The sequence below is a fragment of the Gavialis gangeticus genome, unplaced genomic scaffold, assembly GCF_001723915.1.
Source record: "Gavialis gangeticus isolate Ggan-Ray unplaced genomic scaffold, GavGan_comp1, whole genome shotgun sequence".
In the NCBI taxonomy this organism is placed as follows: domain Eukaryota; kingdom Metazoa; phylum Chordata; order Crocodylia; family Gavialidae; genus Gavialis; species Gavialis gangeticus.
This window is the reverse complement of record NW_017729001.1, coordinates 14,484,181-14,497,508: the sequence shown is the minus strand read 5'-3', so window position 1 is coordinate 14,497,508 and position 13,328 is coordinate 14,484,181. Positions and strand designations below refer to the sequence as shown.

Sequence of the window (13,328 nt, the reverse complement as noted above, 5' to 3'; positions counted from 1 at the left end):
ACGCACTTGCTGAAGGTGCTCTCCATCCCATCTTCCACTTCATGTTAGAACCACTTCATGTTAATAATGCTATACCAGACTTTTAAAGCGACATAGAATCTTTTAAATAAAAATATATTTATTGGTAACTTTTCTACACAAAATGAGGACATGTTGGGAGATAAGTCCTTTGGCCATGTACCTCTCAGGGCCTGAGATAATAAGATTTTTATGTTTCTGCTGTAATAACTGAGAACTTCATTAATATCCTAGGTGCAGAAGTACCCATTGCTATAATGCTTTCACAAACTGGCGCCTTTTGGAAAAGTACCCACTGAGCTCAACATGACTGGATTTGTAGACTGGCAATTTGTTAGGATAGATCTCTTCTGATGAATTACGGTGATCAGGCTGAAACAACAGTATTTCAGCCCAAAGGCTGTAACAAGAGTAGCAGCTGACTGAGTCTCTGAAAGGCATTAAACTGGTAAAACACTTCATTAGCCTTAACATGATTACATGGCAAGATGGCTCATTCACTTGCACTTTATAATTCTTTGCCCCAGTATACTAAATCCAAATGGTATTATGCACTCACTATTTTTGAAACAAGTAACCAAATAAGAACACTTCCTTCTATTAGAAAAATCACCTCATCTTCTAGAAACTGAAACATGATTCATGTAGAAACTATTTTCATCTCTCCCAAATCAAAATCAATGAGCACACACATCCTATAAAGTGTGCCCACTCAAGGGGACCTCTTCTCCTCTTGAACTGTTGAAATGCTTAAACCAGCATTTCTAAACCTCATCCAATTGCTGCAAAGGACGTAATTCAATGAAAGCGATATAAAGTAAAAATTAACTTTAGTTTCATGATGTCAGTTTCTAATTACCTAGGTAACATGTGTGAGTGAGGAAACATAAAACAAGAGTTCCTCCATGCAGCAGGGATCTATCAGTGACTGGAAACAGCTACCCTGTTGATATAAGATGGATAGACTTTTCTCTGACCTGGTGAGTACCACAAGGTTTATGTACATTAGATGACGGCTTCTGCTATTATCAAGGTTTCAAGAGGGAAGAATTAAATTTAAAATGGGGTCTGTTTCCTACGCTATCAAGACAAAGAAAATTGCTACACCTTTGCACTAATCACTTTCAAAAGGATGTACACAGGGGGCTCTTACAGATGCTTCTAGTTTAGTAGCAGTAAAGTTTTCAGAGACATTTCCTCTGCTTCAAACAGTAAAGCATCCATAGAAATGTAACAAGCTTTCTGGATGGAAACACTCTGACTTAATTCTTTTTATTGAGAAGGTGGAAGGCATACTGCAACCAGAAGGAGATTCGGGGTCAAAAGGGACAGGGAAAAAACAGAATTAGACAGTGATAATGAGGAGGTGTTTGTACCTCTGGGCTTCCCCTGCAACATAGTAATTATATTATTAAGTAACAGAACTTCCCTGATCTGTCCCTTGAAATTGATATAGAAATTGTGCTTGAGGTAGGGTGTGATTTAGAAAGCAAAGCCCCATGTTTGTCAACTAATATTCCAGTGAAAAAAAGAAACAAAATCCTTATTCTGGGGTCTGTCTGATGGATCTCATTTGAGTAGGAACCTTGCATACTTTGACAAATTTTCTGATAAGTGCCAATGGCAAAAAGTTATTATTCTGGAAATATAAAGATGGTGACATATGGCTACATGTTTCTTTATTTTTTCACAACTTTCTTCATTGTTTAATGGTTCTTCACAGGTTCAGTACCAGAAGCTATTCCAAATGATCTTCATGTTGGGAATTGGTGGATGCTTCACAATTGGTTTTCAGATTTCTATGATCAACTATCCTTCTGTGGTAAGAAAGCCCTTACACAGACACAGTCTCCTTAAGGATCATGAGTGATGTGTCCAGGTTGTAAAGATGCTCTTCAAAATAAACTCCCAAGTGTTTCTACTGACATTGTGCTCCCAGCTCCTTCCATTCCCATTCTATCTAGAAAAGAAAAATGAGGGCTAGGCTGTGGCTGGACATAAATAGTAGGTCTGTGCAAGTCTTTGGACCCTGCTTTGGATCTGGAGAAGCTTTGGCTGCTTCAGTGTCTGAAGCAGCATGTCCAGATCAAAGCACTGGCTTTGTTAAGCTTTCTGAACCAGTTCGGAGCTTCTGAACTGCTTTCAAAAAGCTTCGGAGCCACCTCGGAGATCCAGCCATAGGGTATAATGGGAAATCAATTAAATATCTATAATGTTGTTGTTTTTTGTCTGATTTAGATGACATTTGCAGGAGTGGTAGCCTCTGCTGAGAGCATGAAGCCTGCTGAGTTTCAAGAAGATCGGTATAGGGGCTTGGGTTGGGGAACTGCACCCCAAATTCTTGAAAGCAAAACTCATGTCACATCTATGCATTACAACACAGTGAAAACTGCAGGCATGCTAGCCCCTGCTGAGGCCACAAAGTCAGCCAAGTTTCAAGAAGATCAGTGCAGGGGTTTGGGGGGAACTGCACCTCAAGCTGCAGACAAGCAAAACTCATGACATGGGTGACTCTGTGCGTGTTAAGGTGCAGCAGGATGAAAGCTGCAGGGATGGTGGCCCCTGCTGAGGCCACAAAGCCTGCCAGCTGTCGAGGAGATTGGTGCAGGGGGGTTCTGGGACCCTGCACCTCTAGCTACCTGACAGGCAAAACTTGTGACATGGGTGTTTGTGGGACTGACTGTGTCAGTCTTGGGGGGAAACTACTGCAGGCCTGGCTGCTAAGCTACTGTGTTACCAGTTACCAATCAATCATGATTCACTCAGGGACCAGCTCAATACACAGGACCTAGCTACTACATAATGACTTAACAAGCATGGATTAACACCTACAAAACCACAGACAGACTAAGGAGAGGAAATAATCAATAGAGACAATCAGCTGCCCCAAGATAGAGACAGTCAGTTGCACAAGCACCCATGTCACGAGTCCCTATGGGGGGACATTTGGGCAAGGACAAGACTGAAGCCCGTATTCAAGCAAGGTTTTTTTGGCCAGGACTGTTGCAGGAAGTGGTGAAGTATCGCGCTTCATGTCCTGTGTGCCAAAAAGTGAATCCAAGACTACCCCTAAAGGCTCCTTTAGTTCCAATACCTTTGGTGGAGGTTCCCTTTGAGCGGGTGGCACTGGACATCATGGGGCCACTCCCCCGAAGTAGCACTGGGAACCAGTATATATTAGTTCTACTGGATTATGCCACAAGGTATCCAGAAGCTGTGCCGATGCGGACCGTATCTGCCCCAAAGGTGGCAAATGAGCTGGGGAAGATATTTTCTCATGTCAGACTCCCTAAAGAACTGCTGACAGATCAGGGAACGAATTTCACATCGCAGGTGTTTGAGGGGGTGAGCAAAGCTTTAGGAATTAAACACCTGAGAACAGCAGTGTACCACCCACAGACAGATGGACTCATAGAACGTTTCAATCAGGTGCTAAAGCAGATGTTAAAGAAGTTCATGGTCGAGAGACCTCAGGAGTGGGATAAAATGATACCACCATTGTTTGTGGTAAGGGAGGCACCACAAGCCTCGACTGGGTTTTCACCCTTTGAATTATTATATGGCCACCAACCAAGAGGGATCCTGGATCTGATAAAAGAAAGCTGGGAGGAACAGCAGAGTAAAGACTAGAACTTGATCCAATATGTAATACACCTGCGGGAACATCTGGAAGCAGCCCAAAGTGCGGTCATAGGAAATCTCAGGGAGGCGCAACAACGTCAAATGAGATATTACAACCGAGGCGCACGGACAAGGAAATTTGACGCAGGAGATCCCATGTTGGTTCTATTGCCAGACCGGGAGAGTAAGTTACTTGCGCGGTGGCAGGGACCCTATGAAGTGATACGCCAAGTGGGGCCTGTAGACTATGAGGTGTACCAGACAGATAAACAGAAAAAGAAGCAGGTATACCACATTAATATGCTAAAGAAGTGGGAGGACCAAGAATGCATGTACCTATCCCTCCATCCCGAGGGATTAGAATTGGGACCCTCATTGACCGAGGAGAGTGGACTGGGTGACATGGAATTGGCCCCGTGACTATCAAAAGCACAGAGAAGACAGGCCACCGAGCTAATCAGGGAGTACGGAGACGTATTCCGGGAAACACCGAGGGAAGCACGGGGTGTGGTACATCGAATAAGAACTCCTCCAGGCCAGGTGGTCCGTGAACACTGGAGATGGATTCCCCAACAACTGCAAAGCCAAATAAAGACAGAAATAGCAATGATGCTGGAGAAGGGCATAATATGCGAATCACACAGTGACTGGGGAGCCCCATCGTGGCAGTACCTAAGCCTGACGGGAAAATTCGTGTCTGTATTGATTTCCAGAAGGTGAAGGCAGTAGCTAGGTTTGATGCATACCCAATGCCAAGAATAGACGAGCTGATAGAGAACATCAGACAAGCTCGCTATATCTTCACCCTAGACCTGACAAAAGGTTACTAGCAGATCCCAGTGGCTCCCGAGGATCAAGAAAAGACAGCATTCACCACCCCTTGGGGTCTTTTCCAATTCCAACACATGCCGTTCAGATTACATGGAGCTGCAGCTACATTTCAACGCCTAATGGACAGAGTTTTGGCTCCCTGTGGGGGCTACACTGCGGCTTACATTGATGATATAATCTACACTGCAAGCTGGGTGGAATACCTCACCGCACTGAGAGCAGTAGTGCAAGACTTGAGAAGGGCTGGGTTGATGGCCAATCTGAAGAAATGCATGGTAGGGAAAAAGGAAACACAATATCTGGGATTCCTAGTAGGAAGCGGACAGGTGAGACCATTGTTATGCAAGGTGGAGGCCTTACAGAAGTATCAAGCTCCTCATACTAAAAGGCAAGTGAGAGCCTTTTTGGGATTAGCCAACTATTATAGGAGATTTGTACCTCATTTTGTGGAGGTGGTGGAGCTTTTGACAGAGACAACAAAGACAGAAGCTCCTACCAAGGTGAGATGGACACGGGGGGCAGAAGAGGCTTTCTGAGCAGTGAAGGACGCACTGTGCTTGCAACCCCTATTATATACACCTGACTTTAATAAATCGTTCCAAGTACAGACCGATGCTCAAAAGTAGCTATTGGAGTGGTGTTGATGCAGAGAGAGGGAGAAAAAGAGCGCCCTATAGCCTACATAAGTAGGAAATTACATCCACCAGAATGGAATTACGCCACCTTAGAAAAGGAGTGTTTGGCAATTAAATGGGCTATCGAAACATTCCAGTACTATCTATTAGGACGTTGGTTCACACTGATCACTGATCATGCACCCTTACGCTGGCTACAAAATATGAAAACAGACAATGCTAGGCTGATGAGGTGGGCCCTTAGTCTACAGCCATATTGTTTCAAGATAAAACATTGCCTGGGTACCCTGAATATAAATGCTGACTTCTTCTCAAGGCAATACGAGGAAGAAGAGGAGCCTGGGGAACCGGGAGGATCCCAGACAAGAAAGAAGAGGGGTTGTGTGACAGGGAAACCTAACCCTGTTACTGGGAGGCAGGATGACCCCTCTAAATACCGACCTTTCCAGTCAGGGCCGGCCTGTCAGAGGACGGGAGGAGAAAGGTCAGCGCCTCGTGAAGGAAGGGAAGAAAAAGAAAAAAAGGGGGTATCAGAGAGACAGGCCTCCCCACCCCCATAGCTACAATACAGCGTCTAACATCTCGGCCGAAGAATACATTGAGCCTGGGGCCCTACAGGCCTAGGTGCACCCTAACAAGGCTGGCTAATGTGGGGGGACTACCTGTGGTGGGTAACTCCCAACAAATCCCACATGGTGCGCCCTTGGGGAAAAGGCGAGTAGGAGGCACCTGAAAACCTCCACCTCCTATATCCGGGTTGTCGGGTGCCAGAAGAAAGGCCCAGAAAGGAGCCCAGGTAGAGGCAACACCCGCAAGAACGAAGATCGGCTTGGTGAGTCTGGAGTTGAAGGGGGGGAGGTGTGTCGCAGAGCACTCAGGTGCCCTGCGACTGAGAGCAGAAACAGCTCAGGAGAGACCCCTAGTGGCGGGAAGGGGGAGGTTCAGATGCCAGTCACCAGGACTGCGCAGGTGCTGGTTGCTATGGCAACCAGTGAAACCTAGTGACAGGAAGGGGCAGGGCTTAGCCCTTCTTAAGCCCAGGCAGGAGGCCAGGAGGGCAGTTACCCTCCAGCAGCTGAGGGAGGAGGAACTCGGCTAGTGCAGATGAAGGGGAGAACTCCAACGGTGGGAACATCGCCTGGTTGCTGCTGGGGTTGGGGCGCTCTCTCTCTGGTAGGGATTGAATCTTGTTTGACTGGACAGTCTAGCTTTTATGTTGTAGCCCAGGGGCTTTGTGTTCTTGTGTTTATTGTTTTTTTACCGGAGAACCAGGTGAGGCTATTAGGGGTTGGAGGAGGCCTCATAGGAGCCCCACAGTAGCATGGGGACCCTGGTGCCAGAGAGGGTGCAGCATCTTGGGGGTGCATTGACCCCAACCCTGGAGCAGGAGGGGGGCAGTGAGGAGCCCCAGAAGTAAAGGAGAAGACCAAGGCATAACAGGACCCAGGTCAAAACACGTCCATGCCATCTGCGAGGCTTGGGCTGAGGTGTAAGGGGAGGAAAGGAGCCACAGATAGTGCCCCAGACACTGAGACAAAAAATGGGCAGCCTCCCCCTCAAGTAATATCTTCCAATCAAACAAATAACAACAAGGCGTGGCAGGCGAGAAGGCGGGCAGTTGGCCCTTAATCAGTGTTGCGGGGCACTAGTAGACGGACCGAGGAAGCACCACTGTCACATGCCCCTACCCACCTTTCACCAGGGTGGTAACTGGCCTGGCATTTCCTGGGGGCTCCTGCACCACTGAGAGCCCCACCAGGCCACCCACTCCCAGCAAGGTGCAGTTTTAGGTCATGCCCAGGAGCCTCCAAACCATCTTCTACAGCTCCTGCCCTTACCTCCAGGATGTTGCATGGAGGCTTGCAGCCAGGCAATGTTAGTGCCTGGCCTGCCAGCAGTGACCTGCTGTGTTTATATAGGCAGCCAAAGATCTAAAATGGCCACCACTATCAAGCACCTGCTGGCTGCTTGGCTCTGCTCTTAAAGTGGCAGGCACCAACAGTGCCCGGCCACAATATTAAACTAAGCAACCCCCTGGGCCAAATAGCAAAGAGACCTTGAGGACATCATCATAACGGTTTTGATGAAATAAGGAAATCCAAGCAGGACATTATGCTGGATAAGGCTTTGGTTTAATATTAAAAGGGAGATCACATCAAATTTCAAATTCAGAGAAAAAATAAAATAATACAAATGATGCCAATACTTGAATACTTTAGAATTCTGGGTGCTGGGATAGAGATTTCTTAATAACAGTCGTTGCAGTCTATATTGTCCCTTCCAACGTAGAGGGGAAGGAAGGGACATACAAATGTCACGTGAATATATGTATATACATGGTGATCATTTATCAGTGTTTTTAATTTTGGGAATTTATTTACAGAAATGAATGTCAGTGTGAGGGTGTATTTTCATTAATTTTATACTGCATATGGATTTTCCAAGGATTAAGATTACAGTATGTTCGTTCATTAGCCTTTCACCTCAATTTAAATACTGCTCAAATCAAATGTCTCATCCATCACAATCTGACAGGTCTGGCAATATAAGAGAACTTTAAGACTAATATATCAAGCACATATTGAGCTGTATGGGCAACACTTTACAGAAGAAGTGCATGTTATACCTGGCTCAAGTCAGCACTACAATATTAGCCTGAGTTTTGGAGGTAATACATTCTTTCATTCTTTTTAGGAAAAACGACAAGTATTTCTTGCAATATCACTTATTAATTCTACTATAGATGTAAAATACCTTGACTTCCTTTAGGTTTATACCACCAGTGTACAATGGTATAACAGAATTGCAAAGATGATATCATAGGACACAAGGAGCAGAAATTGCAAGAAAACTTTGGTGCCAGCCACTGGGGAACTTTTTTTTGCTAAACAGCTGTTTACTAACAGATCACTCATTTGTAACATATCTTATAAAGTAACTAGCAACAGCTGAAAATTTTTAAAAACCTATTAATTAAATGAAGAATTACTGTGAGCAATGCACTGTCTTCTTGATTTATTGATAATGAAAATCCTCTTTTTCTTGCCAGCATGTTAAGAGATTTATCAATGAAACTTGGTTGGAACGATATGGCTCTCCCCTCCATCAAAAGACCCTTATGTTGATATGGTCATTCATTGTATCAATCTACGGCATTGGCGGACTGCTGGGGTGTCTTTGCAGTGGATACCTAACTACTAAATATGGAAAGTGTGTATATTTGAAAAGAGTTTGTTGATCAAAACTTGTAAACAAAAGGAACTTGGTAGAAAGTGGGGGGAAAAAGCAGTATCATAACTCCTTATGTAGTTGTCTTACCTGCCATGTTTGGGAAACAGCTATTTGAGCCCTAAGAATTATCATTTTTCATAGTGGAAAAAACCCCATGATGAATCCAGGCAGGAATAGCACATTCACATTAAACTGACAACAACTCAATAGAATAATCTGATGACAAACACAGTGATTAGTATTAACCCTGAACCTCTGAATTGGTTCATCAGGATCTATGAACTTAAGTACCCAAACAGATAATGATACTTGGCATCAATACAGCATTTTCTACTTTCAAAGTGGGGAAAAAGTATTAATATTAATAAATTAACCTTCATAGTGTTCTACAAGAAAGCTAAGTAACTATTATTATTATCCACTGCCCTATTTCTGAAATGGAATAATGAGGCACAGAGGGCTTTAGAGACTTGCTCAAAGCGACAGAGGGAAGTGGTGACTTAGTTAGATTTCACAATCTTTTGACTGAGTCTTTGTACAAAGGACTTAAATATTTCAGTTATTCTCCACAATTGGCAGATTTTACTACCTACACTGGTTCAAACTGACTACCTGAGTGGAGCTCTCAGATTCAAGGGGTGTTGTTCTCTCATCTATAATAAATATCCTTTGATGGCAAACACTTCTCTCAGGGGATGCTGCATTTGCTTCTCCCTGATACAACCCCCCAGCCTCTCGTGCTCCTTCCAGGGCTCTGCTTGCCTTGTTCTCATCAACTCACTACTACTTCACTGTCTGTACTACTACACTTCTCAGCTTTTCCCTACAGCCATTTCTACCACCTGTTTCTTCAAGCCACAATTAAGTCATATCTCTGGCAGCACAGTTTGGGAAGGAGGTGTGTAGCCAACAGTGGCAGAAGAACAGGTTAGGGACTATTTAAAAAACTGGACATATACAAATCCATGGGGCTGGATGGAATGCACTTATGGGTGCTAAGGGAGTTGGCTGATGTGACGGCAGAGCCACTAGCTATCATCTTCCAAAACTCATGGCAATTGGGAGATGTCCCAGATAATTGGAAAAGGACAAATATAGTGCCCATATTTAAGAAAGGGGAAAAGGAGGATCCAGGGAATTACAAACTAGTCAGCCTCACCTCAGTTGTTGGCAAAGTCATAGAGCAATTCCTCAAGGAATACATTTCTAAGCACTTGGAGGAAAAGAAGGTGATTAGGAACAGTCAGCATGGATTCACCAGGGGCAAGTCATGCCTGACCAACCTGATTGCCTTCTACGATGAAATGACTGGCTCTGGATGCAGGGAGACCAGTGGGTACCTTGACTTTAGCAAGGCTTTTGATATGGTCTCCCACAACATCCTTGCAGGCAAGCTAAGGAAGTGTGGGTTGGATGAATGGACTGTAAGGTGGATAGAAAACTGGCTGGAGCATCAGGCTCAGAGGGTAGTAGTCAGTGGCTTGATGTCTAGCTGGCAGCTGGTATCAAGCGGAGTCCCCAGGGGTCGGTTCTGGGGCAGGTTTTGGTCAATGTCTTCATCAATGGCCTGAAAGATGGCTCACAGTGCATCCTCAACAAGTCTGCAGATAACACCAAGATGGTGGGAGCAGTAGATACACTGGAGGGTAAAGCTAAGATTCAGAGAGACCTAGACAAATTAGAGGATTGGACCAAAAGAAATATCATGAGGTTCAATAAGGATAAATGCAAAGTCCTGCACTTAAGACAGAACAATCCCATGTACTAGTATAGACTGGGGACTGACTGGCTAGGCAGCAGCCCTGCAGAAAATGACCTGGGAATCACAGTGGACAATAAGCTGAATATAAGCCAACAGTGTGCCCTCATTGCCAAGAAGGCTAACAGCATATGGGGCTGCTCTGGTAAGAGTGTTGCCAGCAGATCAAAAGACGTGATTATTCCCCTTTATTCAGCAGCAGTGAGGCCACATCTGCAGTACTATGTCCAGTTTTGGGAGCCCCCACTACAAAAAGGATATGGACAAGTTGGAGAGATTCCAGCGAAGGGCAACAAAAATGGTTAGAGGGCAAGGACATGTGACTTATGAGAAAAGGCTGAGGGAACCAGGCTTATTTAGTCTGAAGAAGAAAAAGACTGAGAGGGGATTTCATAGCAGCCTTCAACCACCGGTTCTAAAGAGGATGGAGCTGGACTGTTCTCAGTGGTGGCAGATGATAAAACAAGGAGCAGTGGTCTCAAGTTGCAGCAAGGGAAGTTTAGGTTAGATATTAGGAAAAAAACTCTCTCACTAGGATGGTAGTAAAACACTGGAACAGGTTACCCTGAGAAGTTGCAGAATTTCCATCTTGGGAGGTTTTTAAAACCTGGCTAGACAAAGCCTTCCTTGGCTGCGGTGATATAGTTAAGGATGGTCCTGCTTTTAAGCAGGATGTTGAACTAGATGAGATGACCTCCTGAGGTCCCTTCCAACCCTAATTTTCTGTGATTCTATGATCTCACCAAATATACATTGATAATTTGACATTACTCATTTGAGTCCCGTTTCTCTTTTTGGGGTTTTTTGTTGTTCTCCCGCCCTGGCGGGGGGTCGGGCTAGAAGATCTACTAGGTCCCTTCCGACCCTTAATCTATGAAAAATACATACAGTGTAGACACATGTAACAAAATCTAATGCATTATCTAATACAGTATCAAGAATGCTGATGCCTTGCTGGCCCAATACAGAATCACCACTTTCTACTGAATTTTAGTTCTAGTCCTTTATTTAAGGGCCCCCAAATCAGTACTGGAGAGTAGTGTTGTTGAACCCTATATTGCTTCTTTTAGATAAAATGCATAACTAAAGTCAGGGCTGATTGATTTTGTCAAAGATCCAGTTGCAGTTTTCACAAGCTAGGAATGCTTGGCTACTGTGTCTAGGCTAAAGTGCAACTGGATAACTACATTCACTATGCCTTTTCTTTCATCTGAATGATGTGCTCACATATGTGCAGCACACAAAGAGGACCTTCTACTACCCTTGGCATCTACTTAAACCAATCTAAGCCATGCAACATAAAAGGACTTAATGAACCCCATACTTTTGGACTCAATGATAATCTTGGATTGGACAACACAATAAAAGGAAGACATTAGCAGATGGCATAAAAAGTGATATACATTGACAAGCACTTTCATACAAGTTTCTTGTGCACTGTTATAGAAAGAAATGTCTAATGTACAACAATCTACTCATCATAGCAACTGCATTTCTCATGGGCTTCAGTAAGATGGCCAAGTCCTTTGAGATGGTTCTGTCTGGACGCTTCTTCTATGGCATCAGTGCAGGTAGGACATCACATTACCCTTCATATACACTGCAGCAGGACTCCCCTCCCTGTTTCAAAATGTTCCATCTTCTTACATAGTAAGTTTTCCCTTCCCTAAGAATAGTTTAAGATTATAGAATATACAAATCCCCCATTTTGGAAATGTGGCAAGATATAATCCATCCTGGTTTCAAAACAAATGTACGTATCAATTATGCTAGTTCTACTGATGAGGAATTAAGTTACCTTCACAGAGAAAAGGCAAAGGCACATTATAAAAGTAGATGTGCTAACAGTTTTTCAAGGACTCAAGCAGGTAAAATAAGACCCTAGTGAGATGCTCAAGAACTATTTAGGCACCTAAGAGGTGTGTAATAGGATCTGGCCCTAATTTAGAAAGATATTTTATTCCTTATGAATATAATTATCCTGTCTCTTCACCTCCTTCCCAACTTTCATCCCTATTCAAGGCTTCTGTATGACTATACACCCTCAGTATGCAGGAGAAGTTTCCCCCAAGAAACTGCGAGGGTTTGCAAACTCTTCTGCTGGTCTCTTTTGGTCACTAGGAAAAGTCTTAGGGCAAATTATGGGACTAAGGTAAACTAAATGTATATTTCACTTATTTATTCATTTTTTCTATATTTTCTTCTCTCTCTCTCTCTCCCCGAAAACAAACTGAATTAAAGTTTTATCATATGCATGTTTTCCTTGTACTCTCTAGTGAATTTCTAGGAACTGAATCCTTGTGGCCATTGCTGATGGCTTTCATAGGAATTGCAGCACTGATCCAGCTGGTCACTCTGCCGTTCTTTCCTGAATCTCCACCCTACCTGTTCATTCAAAAGGATGATGAGGAAGGCTGCTTGAAGAGTAATATGAGCAGATTTTACCTCTCTGCTTTTATTTTAGTTCTGTCTAAGAGAGATCTGTCCATGGTGATCCAAGAATTTGTGACAAATGAGTATGATGATTGTAATCCATTAAATCAAGGTATAAGCCACATGTCTTATAAAAAGTGGAATCCTCAGAAGTTGGTCTACTTCATGGCACAGGTCATATTCTCCAGTACTTGACTGTCTGTTCTGGCTCTATAGTGTGTACAGACTCCAATTCAAGGTCTGCACCCTGATATCAAAACCCCTCCATGTGATTGAGCTGACCTCCCTGGGAAACCAGATCTCTTACTCTGACCCTGTATGACAGCTATGGTCCAGTGAAACAATACAAATGTGGAAGGATGGGTAGAAGCTCATGAATCTGAGAGATCAAATATTCATAGAAGATGGTCACAGAATAGGGAATTCACCCCCATGAGTTAGAAGTAACCAACAATAACCTCACCACCCTGATATTAAATGCAAAATCCATTTCTTAAATTCAGCTTTCTTTCAGCAAGTTCTTGGCACACAACATGCCCAATAACATAGAAGTAAATGCAGGTAAGTATGCAGTATGTATATTCATACATGCATATGTATCAATGCATGTATATTCATGTATCTGCCTCTAGCTGTATATAAACAGATACATATAAAGCCCTGTAAGATAATCAAGATGCTTCTCCTATAGGGAAAGCAAGGGAGACTTACTGAAATGACTACATTTAAATAATAGGAACACATTTAGATTCTACAGTGATGAAGGCCATATAGACAGTAGGAATAAAAAAAAAAAAAAA

The 13,328-nt window shown here is 43.6% G+C and overlaps 1 protein-coding gene across 2 annotated transcripts in view; it reads left to right on the top strand.

The window, feature by feature from the left end:
• Positions 1 to 873: 873 nt before the first annotated feature.
• Positions 874 to 13,328, top strand: part of LOC109290412 (solute carrier family 2, facilitated glucose transporter member 11-like) — a 17,354-nt gene continuing 4,899 nt past the window's right edge. Inside the window, exons 1-6 of one of the 2 annotated variants that reach the window (XM_019506906.1) lie at positions 874 to 998; positions 1,742 to 1,840; positions 8,155 to 8,315; positions 11,542 to 11,666; positions 12,118 to 12,247; positions 12,372 to 12,520. In XM_019506906.1, the coding sequence (XP_019362451.1) occupies positions 975 to 998; positions 1,742 to 1,840; positions 8,155 to 8,315; positions 11,542 to 11,666; positions 12,118 to 12,247; positions 12,372 to 12,520 (688 nt within the window). In that variant the 5' untranslated portion in view covers positions 874 to 974. Of the gene's footprint in view, positions 999 to 1,741; positions 1,841 to 7,072; positions 7,774 to 8,154; positions 8,316 to 11,541; positions 11,667 to 12,117; positions 12,248 to 12,371; positions 12,521 to 13,328 lie in introns of those variants that run through there. The other variant, XM_019506907.1, reaches the window with a different exon arrangement.